Source organism: Podarcis bocagei (genome assembly GCF_964188305.1).
Source record: "Podarcis bocagei genome assembly, chromosome: 9".
In the NCBI taxonomy this organism is placed as follows: domain Eukaryota; kingdom Metazoa; phylum Chordata; class Lepidosauria; order Squamata; family Lacertidae; genus Podarcis; species Podarcis bocagei.
Genome location: NC_138134.1, coordinates 25,465,413 through 25,485,053, shown reverse-complemented (window position 1 = coordinate 25,485,053; position 19,641 = coordinate 25,465,413). Strand labels below are relative to the sequence as shown.

The following is a 19,641-nucleotide window of genomic DNA, read 5'->3' as shown; positions in this document are numbered from 1 at the left end:
TTGAATTTCCAAAGCCGGCATTAAGTACATTGATCAAAAGGGAGGCAAGCTGCTTTAATAGAGAGAAATGCAGCCAAATTTAAGAACATAAAACAGTTGTAACAATTTCTAAAATTCAGTAGTAACTTTCAGCATTTGCTTGGGTGCATCTCCAATATGGCTTGTTGTTGTTGTTGTTGTTGTTGTTGTTTAGTTGTTTAGTCATGTCCGACTCTTCGTGACCCCATGGACCAGAGTACGCCAAGCACTCCTGTCTTCCACTGCCTCCTGCAGTTTGGTTAAAGTCAAGTTAGTAGCTTCGAGAACACTATCCAACCATCTCGTCCTCTGTCGTCCCCTTCTTCTTGTGCCCTCCATCTTTCCCAACATCAGGGTCTTTTCCAGGGAGTCTTCTCTTCTCATGAGGTGGCCAAAGTATTGGAGCCTCAGCTTCACGATCTGTCCTTCCAGTGAGCACTCAGGGCTGATATCCTTCAGAATGGATAGGTTTGATCTTCTTGCAGTCCATGGGACTCTCAAGAGTCTCCTCCAGCACCAGAATTCAAAAGCATCAATTCTTCGGTGATCAGCCTTCTTTATGGTCCAGCTCTCACTTCCATACATCACTACTGGGAAAACCATAGCTTTAACTATGCGGACCTTTGTTGGCAAGGTGATGTCTCTGCTTTTTAAGATGCTGTCTAGGTTTGTCATTGCTTTTCTCCCAAGAAGCAGGTGTCTTTAATCCTTGGGGTTGAACCTAACGGCTGTGAGCGGACATCTGATTGAAAATGAGCTTCTTCTCCTTTTTACCTCCGCCTTTCTGCTGCAGCTCTGTGACTTCCAGAAAAGCCACTCCTTTTATCTGTTATTCAAGGATGCCCCTCCACAAGAGAACCATGAGGAGCTGGTGGACATTTTGAAAAGTTGTGGATAGATGACCCTCCAGAACAGTGTGGGACATGGCATGCGGGGGGAGAGGGAGAGAGACAGCGGAGAATGTGGGGTTGATCAGGAATGGGGGTATGGGGAAAAATGCAGGGAACCCCATACATGACTACAAAATGTCCTCTGCTTACACAAGAACCGCTGGATGCAAATCACTGAGTTCATCCACATACACCAAATTACAAATGCTTCCTTTAAGCCACAGAATCCACACTAATAGGAGAAAAGCAGGAAGTTACAGGATGTATCCCAAACGACTATATTAACTCCCCATCGAATGAAACTGAATCACAGATGTTGACCTAAGTGGATAGACGTGGAGGCCTTGGTAACGTGGAATTAAAATCTTTTATCCAACGCAGAGGTCCACACATTGCAGCGGAGAAGGAAGATCCCCTGATACACTTTTGTAGTTTATTACCTACCTGACAGCGCAAACTTGTTTGAGGAGACAAGGGTAGTCACATCATTGTGAGCAACATCATTGGGAGTGGTTAAAAATATTTAAAATTTTAAAAAAATGAGCGAGCGGTTGCCGAACAACTCCAGGCACGCCTGGAAGAAGCGGACCATTTGGATCCCTTCCAGTCGGGATTCAGGCCTCATCATGGGACTGAAACTGCCTTGGTCGCACTGGTCGATGATCTCCGGCGGGCTAGGGACAAAGGTGAGAGCTGTTTCCTAGTTCTGCTGGATCTCTCAGCGGCGTTCGATACCATCGACCATAGCATCCTTCTGGACCGTCTTGAGGGGCTGGGAGCTGGGGGCACTGTTATACAGTGGTTCCGCTCCTTCCTCCTGGGCCGTGTTCAGAAAGTGGTGGTGGGGGATGAGTGTTCAGACCCCTGGGCTCTCACTTGTGGGGTGCCTCAGGGTTCTGTCCTCTCCCCCATGCTTTTCAACATCTACATGCGGCCGCTGGGAGAGATCATCAGGAGGTTTGGGCTGGGTGTTCATCAATATGCGGATGATACCCAGCTCTACCTCTCTTTTAAATCAGAACCAGTGAAGGCGGTGAAGGTCCTGTGTGAGTGTCTGGAGGCGGTTGGAGGAGGGATGGCGGCTAACAGATTGAGGTTGAATCCTGACAAGACAGAAGTACTGTTTTGGGGGGACAGGAGGCGGGCAGGTGTGGAGGATTCCCTGGTCCTGAATGGGGTAACTGTGCCCCTGAAGGACCAGGTGCGCAGCCTGGGAGTCATTTTGGACTCACAGCTGTCCATGGAGGCACAGGTCAAATCTGTGTCCAGGGCAGCTGTTTACCAGCTCCATCTGGTACGTAGGCTGAGACCCTATCTGCCTGCGGACTGTCTCGCCAGAGTGGTGCATGCTCTGGTTATCTCCTGCTTGGACTACTGCAATGCGCTCTACGTGGGGCTACCTTTGAAGGTGACTCGGAAACTACAACTAATCCAGAATGCGGCAGCTAGACTGGTGACTGGGAGCGGCCGCCGAGACCATATAACACCGGTCTTGAAAGACCTGCATTGGCTCCCAGTACGTTTCCGAGCACAATTCAAAGTGTTGGTGCTGACCTTTAAAGCCCTAAACGGCCTCGGTCCAGTATACCTGAAGGAGCGTCTCCACCCCCATCATTCTGCCCGGACGCTGAGGTCCAGCGCCGAGGGCCTTCTGGCGGTTCCCTCATTGCGAGAAGCAAAGCTACAGGGAACCAGGCAGAGGGCCTTCTCGGTAGTGGCGCCCGCCCTGTGGAACGCCCTTCCACTAGATGTCAAAGCGATAAACAACTACCTGACATTCAGGAGACATCTTAAGGCAGCCCTGTTCAGGGAAGTTTTTAACGTGTGATATTTTATTGTATTTTGGGTTTTTATGGAAGCCGCCCAGAGTAGCTGGGGAGGCCCAGCCAGATGGGCGGGGTATAAATAATAAATTATTATTATTATTATTATTATTATTATTATTATTATTATTATTATTTCCTGTGTTTTTTAAAAAAGCCTAGTTATCTCTATTGCTTCACAACATGTAAACACATGAACGCTTTCTGAAGAAAGTAGTTTACTTAGTACGCTAAAATTCTCTCCCAATTCTCTTTTCATGCCTTTTGGACACTGATAGGGTGACAGTTGCTTTAGTGCCATTACTTTTAAAACCATTTTCTCCTAAAAAGAATTATCCCAACTAATTGGGGATCACCTGACGAATGTTGAAGATATCACAAGGCCATGTAGCCAATTAGATTTGGTTGGTAGGCAACATCATGGAGCCAATTCAGGAGTTCTGGCAATACCTTCTAAACTGGCTCACTGGGTTTTTTGCAGAACTTCTGAAAAGTTGACAGAAAGCAGAGGACGTTTTTCCCAGCTCAGGAACATTTGACTACAAAGCAACACGCCCCCCCTTCAAGCTTTGCATGAGTTACAGCTAGGCAATCTCAACTCTACACTCCTCACTACTTTAGCCCAGCACAGAAAATCATTTACTATGCCATACATCTCTAAAACCCTGGACATACAGCATTGTTTAGGCTGCAATTCTACATGCAATTACCTAACAGTAAGTCCCATGGAACTCAATGAGGCTTACTTCTCAACAGATGCATATAGAATTGCACTTAATTTGCTAGGGTAGGATTTTATTCTCTTCAATAAATGTGTTTGCAATACGTTTTATAAATAAATAGTTAAAGCATGTAGCAGGTATTAGCAGCACCCTGAAAGCCTCGGAATAATTAATCTATTTTTAATTGATGGAAGTCTATAGCTTAAACTGTGTCCGAACAGGCCTGTTCCTTGAACAAGGAAGAGAATCTACACTTACCTGTTATTTTCTGCAATAGGAAAGGCAGTTCAGGCTCGTCACAGAGAGACTGGACGAGAGCCTCTTTCACTTCTCTTTCAGCTTCATCCAACTCTTTTCCAGTTTTGAGTTCCCCAACTATGGAGTAAATATACACCAGCAATACAAGGAAGTCTTCGGGGGTATAATCATCATCTGTCCTGTTCTTATGAGACTTGATGATAGGCAACAATTGGTTCAGTACAGTAGGTAATGTTGACTCCCCAATATTCTGCAAATAGAAAGATGGGGGGAGGGGACAACCACATTATAAGAATTTGAAGGATGGCTGCATTGTGGTTCACATATTGTTTCACAGAGTACAGCTTAGGTAGGTTCGTCTTTAAATGAGAAGTGAATTAAATTTCTCCCTGATATTTACAATGAGTTATTGCCCTTCCCCTCAAAGTGACTTGATAGTTGCCTGGATCTGTTTCAGTGTGGGATTTTATGCAAGTGACAGACTTTCTTGGGGCACAGGAACATACCCTCCAAAGTTTCTCTGATGAAAATAGGGAACCCTATTATATTATTATTATTATTATTATTATTATTATTATTATTATTATTATTATTATCTGATTGGGTGGTCCCAGCCACTCTAGGTTCATAATAAAACATTAAACATTAAAAAAAACCTTCCCTGTACTGGGCTGCCTTCAGATGTCTTCTAAAGGCTGTATAGTTACTCATCTCCTTGGCTTGGGGGGTTGTATAACTCCATACCCTCCAACAGTTCTCTGATGAAAATAGGGATGTCCTAAGGCAGGGGTCTGCAACCTTTAAGACAAAAAGAGCCACTTGGACCCGTTTCCGAAGGAAAAAAACCTGGGAGCCGCAAAACTCGTCATTGTAAAAATAACTTTTTTGTCACTTTTTATTATTATTTCTTTGTTTGACCCCTCAGAATTACTCCTCCTCATAGAAATAAACATTAAATTAACAAGTTACCTTTGTGTGTGTGTGTGTTCTTCACTCCCCTTCAAAACAGTGACCAGCGTACATGCCCCCTTTCAATGCAGTGACCAGCGTACATGCCCCTTACAATGTAGCGGGCGGGCGGGAAGGTGACGTCGGGACGGTGCGTGACTAACGCACGCACCGTCCCCATGCGACATCACAGCCAGTACAGCGCCCGCCACAGTGGGGAGTGTCGGGGCGCACAATGCGCCTCCTCCCCTCGCTGGTATCCACTCCGGAGCCGCGGCAAAGGTGTAAAAGAGCCACATGCGGCTCCGGAGCCGCGGGTTGCAGACCTCTGTCCTAAGGAAAAGCGGGACATTCTGGGATAAAATAAGAAACCAGGGCAGTTTATGTAAATCCGGGACTGACCTTGGAAAATAGGGACACTTGGTGGGTCTGCAGGAAATTGCTTCAGTACATAGTGGTCACTGATTCTGGACCCAAAGTTTTTTTTTTAAAAAAAATAGATAAGCCACACATTCTAAAAAAAAAAATATTTCATTGTCTACTTGTGCCTTTTGAAAACTAGTGTGCAGCCTGCCATAAGCGTAAAAGGTAGAACAGATTACAAATTAAATAATGATAATGAATATCAGCATACAATTTCTGTTTCGTTTAGAAAAATAACTGGAAGAGGCAGGTGTCAGGCTGGCAGTGGAAAATAATTTTATGAAGAGCGTAGACAACATTTTAACCATAGATGAGAGTTTTCATGTGCCTTACAGCACAATCCTTTGCATGTCTACTCAAAAGTTAGTCTCACTGAGTTCAACAAGAGGTAAGGGTGTACAGGATTGCGGTATTAATCTCATAGGTCAAAAACCGCCAGAATTTTTTCTTTGGCAAAGTTGACGTTTTATGCATGAGAATAAACACATGAAGACCCTGAGGAAAGACAATGTTCAAAAGCAGTGGGGAACTCTTCATAAAACAAATTACTACTTCCCAGCACCAGTCTGCCGCCTGACTCTCTCTTGTTTTGCATTGTTGTTCCTATTGATATAAGAATTTTATAATTATATACCTGACATGTCTAAAGATGGTGTTTTATATTACAACTGGACAGCGATACAAATGAAAACAGGCAACAGGCCAGCTTCTTCAGACTACATCCAAACACCACAGAGCTTGGAAATTTGCCTCAAACAAAATCCTATAGCAGCTTGTCATTAACCAGCACCTCTAAATGATTTAGGAGCTCTCTCTGATGTTACAAATCAATCAATTACACTGATTGAACAGCCCTGAAAAAACCAACAAGTTTTAAAAATGTAACTACCCGTGACCCAAATTTCCTGCTGGTTATGTTGGCCTCAGGTTAGCCTTGTTTGTCTATCATCAAGGGGTCTAGTAAAAATAATAAAACGAGGGTCACTTCTGTGCTTCTGAAAACCCCCATAAAAACAGTCACACTAGTCAAGGTGGGTCCAGCCAAAATGACTCTCTGCCACCTTTCTTTACTTATTGTTACTTGGTTATTTTAGCACGATACAAAGGCAAGCATGAAAGGAGAAAGGTTCCTCTTCTTCTCTCTTCTCGCTAGTCTGTTTTGTATTAAACTGGAACTAAGAAATAATCTACTATCCCTGAAGAAAAAGTGGTGACGTCAGTTTGCTGACTGCTCCAGTTTGGGTTTTGGCAGGTTGGAGGGAATAAGAAAAAAAAAATGTATTTCCCAAAGAAAACAGTTTTATTTTGAAAGATGTTACACATAAATCTAATGTCATGTATTAAAGAACTGAGGGAAAATCAATGCCATAATCATTTTTTAAAAGCCCAAACCTTTATACTTGTGTAGAACCTTATATTATTAGACAAACACAGAGTTCATACAGAAGGTAACCTTCCCTTGATCAAATCTGCTATGAACTTGCACATGCAGAATAAATTTCTGGCTTTCATTGGGCTTACTAGTTTTCAAAACTGTGGTAAAAACTGTGCCACCATTCTGACTTTTATTGGGGGGGTGGGGTGAACAATTTTGAAATGTCAGAAAGAAAATATTCACACTTTAACTTCGCATGTATCTGGAGGGTTTGTTTGTAATGCCTACCTATACCTGAACACACATGTTTTATAACTCTGACACCAACATTATTATAGAGTATGAAGCAGTTGTGGGTTACACCACAGAGCCTAGGACTTGCCGATCAGAAGGTCGGCGGTTTGAATCCCCGCAATGGGGTGAGCTCCCGTTGCTCGGTCCCTGCTCCTGCCAATCTAGCAGTTCAAAAGCACTTCAAAAGTATAAGTAGATAAATAGGTACCACTCCGACGGGAAGGTAAACGGCATTTCCGTGCGCTGCTCTGGTTTGCCAGAAGCAGCTTAGTCATGCTGGCCACATGACTCCCTTGGCCTATAGAGCGAGATGAGCGCCGCAACCCCAGAGTCGGTCATGACTGGACCTAATGGTCAGGGGTCCCTTTACCTTTACCTATGAAGCAGTTGGACTGTGCCATAACAAACATTCCAGTCCCTGGACAGTTGTATGAAGAATAAATGTGCTCTCAATAAGTTGTCCAGCCCCTATCTGGAACAAATAAGAACATCCTCCTTGCCTAATGCTTTATTTCAGAATTCTCCCCCTTTTCTGCTAATTTTGGTGAAGACAAATTATTTGTATAATCTACTGGCAAATCACTGATGTATCTACGGGAACTGTTAGTATTATGCCAAAATTTAGGAGCTGTTTCAGGACTCGAAATTCTAGGATGGGACTTATCCACCTGTTGAAGGTGACCGAACATGCTTTGTTACTGGAATTTTCCTTATGACCAAATGACACATTGAGCATAATTGGGGTTGGAAAATGAATCAAGCAATCTCTGAGAAAGTCGAAGATGGAAGGCACTAATGGTAATACCCGTAAAAGTCAACCCACATGTCCCTGAAACAGAAAGCTCTATTGCAGTATCATACTAGTAGCATACATGTTGGCAGAAAAGGAAGACACAAGCTAGGCAGAAGCAGATGATCCCCTCCAGTCCTTTACAGGGCAGGTTTTTCATGTATTCAATAAGCAACAAGGGGAAACAATCAGGAAAAGTTAAAAAGTGAAGTTGGCTTTATTTTCTAATCCCTGTTTTGAAAACAGGTTTTAGTGAACAACATTAACCCATTACTTCTAAACTAAGCTTGATTTATGACACTTATACATATATGTATTTGCTCCCTCTTAAAACAGGTATCCAAATACCCACCAGTTAAGTAGAGACAAGAAGACCTCCATCGGATTAGACTGCACTATCCAGTACTGTCCAGCCACTTTGTAGAAATCAGTGCAACAAAAGCTCTTTCGCATTTCTTTTCTTTGCTGAATGCTCCTTCCCATCCTCCTTCCCCTTTCTGAGTGGCAATTTCCTGCCTCCATTAAACTTTAAGCTTCTTGATTGCTCTGGTTTCTTCTCAGTGGAACCTGTCAAGATTCTGTTGTTGACTTTATTACACCATAAATGGAAGGCTTAAAAACAAGTGACCCTCCCCTAATAACAAATTAAATACCTATAATTGCCAGATGCCAAATCTTCCAAACTCTCACGGACATGTGGAATTCACCAAGTTGCTCTTCTGGACAGCATGTCGCTATATATAGCATATTTGCAAATTAACCAAACATAAAGTTATGGGTACAGTGGTACCTCAGGTTACATACGCTTCAGGTTACATATGCTTCAGGTTACAGACTCCGCTAACCCAGAAATAGTACCTCGGGTTAAGAACTTTGCTTCAGGATGAGAACAGAAATTGTGCTCCGGCGGCGCGGTGGCAGCAGGAGGCCTCATTAGCTAAAGTGGTGCTTCAGGTTAAGAACAGCTTCAGGTTAGGAACGGACCTCCGGAACGAATTAAATACTTAACCCGAGGTACCACTGTATTTTGTTGCAATTGATTGGCTTAGTGTAGGGTCAGCAGGGATAGAAGCTGGCCGTTGTTTTTCTTTAAAGCACTCATAAGAAGGTTTACAAGAAGCCTGGATTTTGTAGCATATCTGCAAAAGTTGGAGCTTTTAAGTCTACTCATCTGCACTCTCAACCAAGAAGCTGTTAACGATGACCAAGTTCAATCGGCTAACCTCAGCCACCACGAAAGCCTTAGTAATAGCAATGGGTGATCAGTAAGGCAGGATATGAACGAGTAGTAGGCACTCAAATATAGCTTCTTTTCTGCTTTTGCTTTTCCCTTCACACAAATAAGTGGGGATTCAGCTTTTAACCATAACTTCCTAAGAATGTGCAAACCTGTAAATCATGGTTAGTGACTTTTTAATGTGTATTTAATAAATATATATGTTGCTGTTCAAAACATACCATCTTCCCACAGTGCTTTACAACACTGAAAAAAAGTTTAAAGCCACATTAAATATCAGAACTACGCACTAATGATAATAACAGCGGTAAAATATTTCACTTCTTCTGATCCAGTTCCACGATTTAAAGCTGGCTTAACATCCTGACTTGTAAGCCACTAACCACAGTTTCTGGGTTCACAGGTAACAGGAAACGATGGTTAAGAGCTGAATCCTGGCTTGTTCAGCTGCTCATGAAAAGGGAAGAATGAAGCACTCTCAAAAGAGCTCCAGCCACCAACGTGCAGGTTGTACATGTCCTGGTTCATTTAATCAGGAACTGATCTTGTGAACCCGGCCACAAACTAACCATGAACTAACCATGAGAAAGACTGAGGACATGCAAATGACCTGTGCTTCAGACAGACCACTTAGAAGGATCAGCTGTGATGTAAGAAGGCCCAAAATAGCAGATCAGAGTGGCACCATCCTCAACTGATCCAACTGTGCTTCAGCCAAACAATGGTCCATGGCCTTGGGCCTTAATAGGACTAACCATACCTGCTGAGGAATTTCAGTTAATGCTAGTAAGTTTTATTAGATTTTAAAGTTTTATGATATTTTGAAAGATAAAAACCTCACTGTGTTGAAAGGGTACGTGTTATATGTCCTTTGACCTTGCTGTAAACAACTTTTTCAAATACCGTTCGCAGTAGAGGTGCAAAGTAAATAGGTATCATGAATGTGGGCTTCTATGGTAGGAAATACGGCCCCTTTCTCCTTATTATATCTAGAAGAAGTGTCCTGAAGTACCCTGTTGTTGTTGTTGGCACCCGTCTGTCTCGAGAAACAATGGAGTGTGTCTCTGGGGGCGAAGTCTAACCACATGTTAGCGGCACCAAAGTGACCTCCCCAGGGCACAAGCCTGGACAGTGTGTATGGAGGTCCTAGGCTGCTCAGACAACAAGACCCCGCTCTTGGGATCACTGTATGTTGCAAAGAAAAGCAGAGCAATACATTTGGCACCAGCTTGGCTGCAGTAGTTGTTAGAAGGAGGCACACAAAGTACCATCTAACTGCCTTAGGGACTCCACTCTGGATTTGTGTAGAGTTTACTCCTTAGCCTTTTCTTCTCCTGAAGACATCCCACAGGGCAGCAGAGATTTAGGATCAGAGCTTTCCTTCTCCTAGATGGGCTATCTTCCCAGCTTGACAAACCCCATCTACCCCTCACTTCCCCCTACAGAACATGCAGAAACCACCTTCTTGACTGCAGGGCCCCACAATTGGTCTCATCTGCTTAATCTGCCAGAGCCTGTCTTTACATGAAGGAGAAGTCCCTGCTTCAGAGATCCTGGCAAAGCAATAACCGGACATCTCTCTGGTCTACCATTCTGTTCCGATGCTTTGTGTATTGTTACAGAACGGGTGCCTAACTGATGCATGGATTTGTTACCTTAAGAAGAAGCCTCCTAGCAGGATCTCTGCTACTGTGGTACGTTAAAAAATGTTCACAAGAATTCTCCCAGTAATTCTTATAAACATGTGGTAAGTGGCTTTATTCCCCCTTATTACAGATGGGAAGCTGCAGGACAGCGACTTGGCTGTGCCCACAACAGTGAGAGTGGCATTAAAACCGAAGACACATGGTCTCCTAACATTTTACAGGCCAACTTATTAGGGTTTTTAAAAATGTCACGTCACAGTAAACAAATCTACCACATTTTGCTCAGTAGGTAGATAGCTGTGGGTGGGTGGGTGGGTGGGTGGGTGGTTGAGAGAGAGAGAGAGACAGACAGATGGATAGACAGACAAAGACCCCACAGTTATTTCCCCCTCAGAACTGAAAATGAAATTTCTGTATAGCAATCAAAGCAAGGAAGATCTGCTGTCTGTTCTCTGCTTCTCTGCTCCAGTCAAATTCTAATGCTTTCAACAAAAAAAGAAAATTAATGGTAGGTGGTCTGCTATAGCTGTGCAAAAAAAGAAGAAGAAGAAGAAGACAAGAAAAGTGTTTTAATTAGCCAAGAACACCAAAAACATTATTGTGCAAATACTGGCGAATCTTCAAACAAGAGTACATGCTGTCCATTTTATTCACAATGAAAAAGTTCTTAAGAAAGATTTCGATAAAGATTTGCCTCCCTACTTGCAGCCTGCATTTGTAATGTTTATGTAAGTGAGGGATATAAATCTTTTTCAAATGAACCCCACTGTTCTTGAACCAGACTGCTTGTTATAAACTGCCTGTTTCCGCTTTGCCTGCTTAAGCAAGCAATGCAGAGCCTTGCCCTGGACATACTGGAACTAATTTAATATGTTCCAGGTTTGATCCTCACTCCCTCCTCCCAGCTTTTACGGGTAGATTTTACACACTGGATTACTGCTGACTTTAACAATGATTCATGTGATAAGTGGAGTTTGATTTGTTATACTATTGCAGAAAGGGTGCCCTACCAACAAGAATGTCACCAACTACTGTTAAAAATGAAACAATCCCAATCTCAAATACAGAAATTTACAAAGCACTAGGAAACAACTCGCACATGCGGAATTACTCTCAAACCCTTAAACAGGGCTGAGCTTTATTGTCTCGGCACAGAAAGCAGAGAGAAGATTTTGCAGGCGGCTTTATTTGACTTGGAAGAAAGCCAACAAACATTCTGTTCAACGGATTTTTGTACTAAGAGACTCGTGCTTACTGTTCAAAACACAAAACCACCACAGGAGACGATAGACCGAATTGCAATTCTTTGTATCGCCTAAGATTCTGCTCCTTATTGTTTCAGCAGTGATTAATTGGAAAAGACAAGCACAAAGCAATTAGTTGCACACTCTTGTGCATTGCACAAATACATGGAACATAATGAAAGCTATGTTAAGAGTGGCACCATGAAACTGAAATAACTGCTAGTGAAATAACCCCTCAAATCTCCCTCTTTCACTGTGTGTGTGTGTGTGTGTGTGTGTGTGTGTGTGTGTGAATGCAAGTGTAAGTATGCAGACGCAATTTGTCCGAGAGACCATTCTACCTTCCAAACCATAAGATGGCAGTATTGCACTAAGTTGCTAAACTGTCAAATATGTTGGATGGAGGAAAGAGACAAGTTTCCTGTGTACTGAGTTTCATCTTATCAAAAAAAGAAATCACGAAAACAACAAAACTGATGCTGAACTTCAGCAGAACACTCTTCAGTCTCAGTCTCATTTCATTTAAACGGAATAGGGTTATTAATTCTTAAGGCGTAAAGCAGAGGACAGTCAGTCTATGCATACACTCACGCATAAGCCAACTATGCTCTGAAACACAATTCAGTGAATCAACCTGGGATACAAGCTTTGAAAGTTAGAAAACATAAGGGTACAATATACTTCGTCCTTGTGGGGTGGGGGCAGTCTTTAAGGAAATGGAGCAAAACACTGCACAGACACTGTGGCAGTTTTCTTCCAAACAATGGTGTGGTTTTATGCTTCATAACCCTTGGCAGAAGTGTTCAGCAAGGAAACCAACTGGCGCACTGAAAAACACCATCTCAAATGCTTTTCACTCCCTTTGGGGAAGCAACAACAACAACAACAACAACACCCTCATTGCCAGGACTTGACGCTAGAATCAGTCATCTGATGCATCTCTATAATGGACAAAGGGCATATGTTTTAGCACAAACAAGAATGCTTAGTGTTTGTAATTTCTGCAGCACTAATTGGCTGATGGGATCTCTTCCCAAGTCCCTGATTCTCTGAAGCTTGCAAAGGAGGAAGGAGAGTGAACAACTGTTACATGATTAAACCACAAACCCCAGCCCACCCATTCATGTTTATTGAGTATAAAAATAGGCTAACGGGCCATCAAGGAAACACAAAAGTTGAGTTGTTGTTTTTAAAAATAACCTGTTTTACAGTGTGCATTTATAAATTTAATCTAAGCAACATTCAGTTATCACAGTATTTGAGAGCTGTGCAGGAGGGTTAAAGTATCAAGGATCTGATCCAACTACAACTGTGGGCACCTCATCACATGCTAACTCATCACTAGTCTTCCAGATTATTATTATTTTACATTTTTATCCCTTTCCTCCCATTGGACACCTTCATCTGCCCCTGCTGGGACAAATCATGTTTCTCCCACCCAGCATGGTCATTGATTAGGGTTGACATAAGTTGCTGTCCAACAAAATTGTAGGGCCACAGCTTCCCATCCCTGGGCTACACAAGATTTCTCATTGGCTGAGATCGTATATGGAAAATACCATTCCAAGTTAAAAAATGTCTAAGCACCTGCAATCAAACTGGCAACAGATGAAGAAGTGGAAGGCAGGAAGGTTTGGTAAATATTTTTTGTGCCTTTTTCCAATACTTTATTTGTAGCAATAATTCGATCTCACGAAAAGTCAGAGCAGTGCTATTACATACAAGGATCTTTCTTACTGCTTTGGGGGGCACCAAGGTCAGGGCTTAATAAGAAGTTCCATCCAGAGCAAAATAACATCTCCCTCCACCAGAAAATTCTTACTTAGTTTTGCAAACATGGGGAAGATGAGGAGGCAGGCAGCAGGGAAGAGATGTTCTTGCATCTGTAAAGGTACAAGCTAAATCATCCTTGGGGCATTTATCTGTATCGGAAATGTAGAACAAGAAGGTTGGCAATCACACAATTTGTTCTATTTATTTATGGAATTTGCTACGTTCATTTGCAACTAGCTTCATTTCCTGGAAATTTAAATGCAAGCTTGATCAGTGAGCATGAATCCTTCAGAGAGGATGCCCAGAGGCCAACTCAATTAACAGAAGAGGAAATGCAAGTGACAGTGATGGAACGTACTGTGGGCAGGGAACATTCTTCTACATCTATACTGACAAGCTTTTCAGGAATATTACTTCTTCAGTATTCCCCCCCCCCCCATCTAGACCCAGTTCCAAAGAGCTGGGATGGCTTTAGTCTTCTCTGGTGGATGATCTATATTGAGAAAAAGGGAAACCGTGACCCTAGTGATCTTCCTTGATCATCTCATCCATTTTGGGGCTGGGAGTTGGAGATGTTGTGATACAAGGGTTCTGTTACTACCTGCAGGGCTGTTTCTAGAGAGTGCAGAATCCTTTTTCCCCTTAAAAGGTTGTGTTGTGACTTCCCTCACTTCCATTAATTCTCCAATGCTATTTAACATCTACATGAAGACGTTGGGCGTGGTTATCAGGGGTTTAGGGCTTGGTGTCCTCAATATGCAGGCAGCAAGCTCTACTTCTTCATTACATCTGCACAGATGTGGTTGGAGGTACAGATGGCTACATTACCAAGTTTCCAATGCCTGGCTAAAAATACCTGCTTCTTCAGGTATTTGGAGATAAAGTCGTACCCTGGATCCCAAACGCCCTGGAACTCGGATGCTTTGCCTCCCAAACGCCACAAACCTGGAAGTGATTATTCCAGTTTGCGAACGCTCTTTTGGAACCCAAACATCCAATGACGTTTCAGCGGCTTCTGATTGGCTGCAGGGGCTTCCTGCAGCCAATCAGAAGCCACGATTTGGTTTTCAAACATTTTGGAAGGGATGGATTCTATTTGACTTCCAAGGTAAAGTGTACTTCAGTCATTCTGATTTTAACCAGTGCCTTAGTCTGTTTGCTCTGCTGTGCTGTTTATATGTAAATGTTTTATACCGGATTTTAGTTTTGCTAGAAGTGTTTGGTCTGATTTGTTTGTACGTATACGTTTCCAGATATTATGTTGTAGCTGTCATGTGGTTACTTTGTAATGAAGGGTGCCATTTACATTTTGTTAATAAACCAAATGCCTGTCCAGTGGGCTTACTGACTTTTTTGTCGGGGAACAGATGTCTCTTGGTAGTAGAACATCTGCTTTATCCCCAGAATGTTCCAGGTTTAATCCCCGGCATCTCCAGGTAGATCTTGGAGAGATCCATGTCTGAAATCCTGGAGAGGTAGTGTCAGTAGGTGTAGACCTACAGTAAGTGTAGACTTAAGTAGACCAACGGCCTGAAATCAGCTTTCCCAGTTCCCCTTTGAACAGCAGATCTCCAGGCCATATTGGAAGCTACCTTTGAAACACCACACAGTTGCTAAACTGTCTTGCTGGAGATAACATTGCATTTTGGGAAGCACAACCTGAATCCCATTTTTTAATACACAGTTGTGTAGTTCTTCTTATCCTTCATGTAGGGTTTAAAGTTCCTGGTGAAAATACTTGAACCTACGTGGCCAGATTTCTTAGCACTGGGCATCACTGGGATACCTTGCTCAAGAGGGATGGTTAACAAGTATGAACACAATATTCTGTACTCCTGTTTCCCTACATGCATAAACCAAAATTAGAAGGAAAAGGTTGCTTGGTAAATGTGCAATTCTTGCTGCAGATTTGATAGCTTAAAAATCTTTTAAAATGCAATAGTTTTAGGACACAGACATTTCTTCTGTCTGGCACATATGTTAGGTCTATATGTGATCAACAAAAATAATTAATGTGAAAGGGAGAGAGGGGGGGTTAGCATCTTGAGATGTCTTGCAACTCAAAACTGAAATATTCAGTAAGATAATGAAAGATGAAATATGGTTTGGTTTGACTGAAGTTATGTTACTGGGAGCCCCTGACATTAACCGTACAGAGATATATGCTTGAATAGCCCAAGATTCCAAATAAGCTGCAAGAACCAAGCTGGAGTCGTGTGTGTGAACTTTTCAACCTGAAGTTTTTTACCAGAGAAAGCGCCTCTGCAAGGGCTAATTGAAGGCACATTTCTTTCAAGACGTTCACTCCACTCTGGTTTTCATTTTGGACTTCTTGCTATGTCAAAAGTCATGTTGCAAAAGGGAATTCAAGTTTATTATTAAATCAGGAGCAAGATTTTTTTCCTGTCCTTACTTTGTCAGTCTACACCAACCAAACGTGCTTTAAGTTTTGGCTTCACATTCTGCGTGCCCAAATAAGATTGTGTTACTTGCACCTGAGGATAAAGTGTAAACAGATATCAGGGCAAACTTTAACTTTGCTCTACATAATAGGAAGAAGAATGAGGGGAAAGTAGACTGTTCTCAAATTTTGCTGCCATTCTTCCATGAAAACAGTTAGGAATCAAAACCAAGTAATCAAAACTAGAGTTGAGCCAAATGTTCTCTCTCAATGTCCTCAAAAGTAACTATTTCAAGAGCAGGGAAACCTATTCAAAAGTGATTAATTTTGCCTTTTACATGGCTCCTCAAAACTACCAGTATTTACAGGCACCGTTTCAGTCCTCTTTTTCCTTCTTAAGTGAACCCTGCCAAGCGGAGTTCAGGTACTGGATGTGATGAAATCACGATCCTATGTAATTAATCTGATTTGTTTATGTTCTGACATCCCTAAAAGAAAATGAAATCTATTCAGAGCAATGGTGATGTTTCTTATTCTGGTTGCAGGGATAATTCTAGCCAAGCAGGAATCATTCCGTTCTCTAATATTGAAACACTCTTGATGCTACCTTGTAATAATCGCTGAAAATCAATAGGGGAGCTGCCCCATTTCAAAGCTGAGAAAGATGCTCGTGAAATGATCCACCACTGTGGGCTCAGCTCTTTTTCAAAGCAGACAGATCATACATGCTAAAACACTTTTATACAGCCCTTCCTCATGTCAGACTTCAGGGTAGTGTGCAACATAAAACAAATACAATGAACATGAAAACATATATAACTTTAAACAGACTGAAATTCACAGTGTTAAATATGTAAAATCTATTGAAGTGCCAGGGTAAATGAACATAGATAGACTGTATATCTGTACAGACTTTAAATGAAAATAGAAAGGGCACAGTCTAAGGGCAAAAGTAGACTTTACTGGGAAATCCAGGGTTCCCCATTTGAAGGATCAACTGTAGGGGGAAATTATCAGGACAGAGGAGGTGCTTAAAACGTTTTCCAGCCTACCATTCCTCCCCTGCCAATTCCTGCCTGTGGTGGGCATATTAAATTATTTTATTTCTACATGGTCTCAGAAACTGGAAGCAAGGAGGGGGAAACAGTCCTATCAGTAGGAGAACAGGCATCTATGGGAGTGGTTAAGTATTTCAACTGCTGATCAAGTCCACCCTGCAAATGCCTCACAAGTCCTGCATTCAAAGCTGTTGAACAAACATGAAATTCTGCCCTGAAGGGCAGTTTTGCTTCTTGCTTCTTCTTTTTGTTCCATATAGACTGCACACATACAGGAGGGAACAATTTTTCTTTTGGTGAGCAGATAAGATGAAGATTGTGGCCTGGGTAGTTGGCTTTGCTCGTGGGTTGAAAAAGCAGTTGTTTAAAACCATAGTACAATCAGTTTCAAGTATGTTAACATTTCTCAAAAAGAAGATAATCTGTATCTAGAGTTTATAGAAGCAAAAAACAAGTATCTAGATTTTATGGTAAACATCCCCCCCCCCCACGTAATATAGCCAGAATCATCATCATCATTGTATAGTTCTTGAGCATAGTTCTGTATACTCAATACAGCTTTAGGGCTGTTTTTCTTCAAAACAGGAACACCCGCTCCAGATTTCCATATGGCATAACAAACTGCTTTTGAAACTGCAACCGTAAAAAGTCCAGCATGGAGTCAGCTATTGAAAGAAAAGGACTCAAAAACTCCACTGGGTTTCTGCAAACCCTTGGGCCTGGTCAGAAGTAGCTCTTTTGGATCCTGCCCAATGAATTTTGGATTGGAGTATTAGCTCAACTGATTCCTCTTCGGGTCAAAGGGAAAGCAGCTAAAGTCCCTCCACAAACACAAGAATGGCATCCATGATGTATTTTCAAGGCACGAAATGTCAACCAACGTTGGGATACAAAAACACATGAGGACATCCATCGCAAAGCAATCGCTCCCAATTATGTGAAACATGTTCCTGTTATCTTTGGAAGTTTTGCAATTTCAAAACATTCATAGCAGGAGAAGCTAACTCAAGGGCATTAGTGCATACTTCCAAGCGCAAAAATGTGATGATGTTTTTCAGAAAGTCTCTAGATGTTCACCAGATGTGACACACATTTGCCTCTTCCTTATAAGATGATGGTGTGCCTCTAAAGTTGGCTATAGTAATATCAATGTGTGATAGTAATCATTCAAAAATGCCTTGCAGATATTCAGCAATTCGCAACTTGTGTAAACCTGTTTCTCTTTCAAGGCGATCCTTAAAATGCCTTGCCTTTTAAGAGTGTCTATCTGCACAAAATATGTTTTTTCTCTCTGCAAGACATCAGATTAAATAGGTCACCATATAAACTATTTAGTACATCTAGTTTCTCTCCCATATGCTGGAATTTGGCTGAGTGGGTGATCCAATATAACCAGCAAGGGGGTATTAGCTGGAACAAAGAGCTCAATATTCTGCGGTGACGTGTGCGTGATGTGCACATGCCACGTGATGTGTGCACACCGCACAATAATAATAACAACAACAGATTAGCATGTTGCATGGCTTGCGTGCGACACGTCAATTGCATGCACCACAGGTTGCCCATTCCTGATTGAGAGCTATGGTTTTTTTTTCTTCAGAAAAAAAAGTTTTTAGGAAGCACAGATTATCGCAGCAGTCCTAATCTAGAAAACTGCAGAGTCTATAAAATGCATCGGGAGATGGTGTACGAGAGGAGAAGGAGCCCACAGATGGAGGAAAAATCAGTGAGCAAATGCATTTGTCCCTTACTTAAGTCTCCCCATGACACATTGTATTAGGATTCTCAGTCAGATCATCATGTTCCCTGCTAATAGTGGTCCCTGCTGCTAACAACTGATATTCCTAAGAAATCACCCCTGGACCCAGAAGTCTGCAACAGCTATCAACAGGTCATAAATCTTCCCTCTCTGGGCAAGGTGTTTGAATGGTGGTGGCTGTACTGGAATTCTTGGATGACACTGATGATCTGGATGCAGTTCAGTCTGGCATCCATCTCTGTTTTGGCAGCAAAACAGCCTTGGTCAACCTGCTGGATAACTTTTAGTGAGAAAAGAACTGGGAGTTGGGTGACGCTACTACCCCTGACCGTGGTGTGCTTCCGGATCAGGTGTTCATAATGAGACCTGAGGAAGTTAGGACACAGCATTCTGGTGCTTTCATTCTTGCCTGGTAAACTGTTTCATGGAGATGAAAATAGGGTATGGTTGTACCCTGTGGACTTTGTGCTACAGGGTTTTACTTGGTTTGAAATGTTTGATTTTTACATGAAATGACATCCAGGGGGGCACCAATATGCTGGAGCGACTCTACTAATTTTCATCCAATGCAGACATGCTGAATAGAGGTCTGCAGGCTGCAATGGACTGGATAAGGCTTAATCTAGAGAAAATGGCGGGTGGCTCATCTTAAGAGGAGGTGGTACACAGCCATTTAATTGCTTTGTGATATTTTATGTTGTCTCTGTTCTAAAATGTTTAATGTGGGGGGGGGGTGACAGAAGTGCCCCTAGGAGCAACATTTAATTCTAGCATAATTCCCCCATTAAAGAAAGGAATATTCTTTAAACCCATCTCCCTCAAATGCACATGTTGTCTCTCCCAAATTTGCAGACTGAGAAGGGGCTGGGAAGTTCAGGAAGCACATACTGGCCAGCCCTACAAAATTATAATCCCATGAGCACTATAGGGACAAAGACTAATCTAGATGTACCGTTATATAACAGCAGCTAACATTTAGAGG

General features: G+C 42.3%; 1 protein-coding gene across 2 annotated transcripts in view; it reads right to left on the bottom strand.

Annotated features, from left to right (window-relative positions):
- The window catches only part of SCFD2 (sec1 family domain containing 2), a 157,019-nt gene that overhangs the window by 99,548 nt on the left and 37,830 nt on the right, over positions 1–19,641 (bottom strand). For both annotated transcript variants that reach the window (XM_081208856.1, XM_081208857.1), the window contains exon 5: positions 3,712–3,961. In XM_081208856.1, the coding sequence (XP_081064982.1) occupies positions 3,712–3,961 (250 nt within the window). The remainder of the gene's footprint in view (positions 1–3,711; positions 3,962–19,641) is intronic.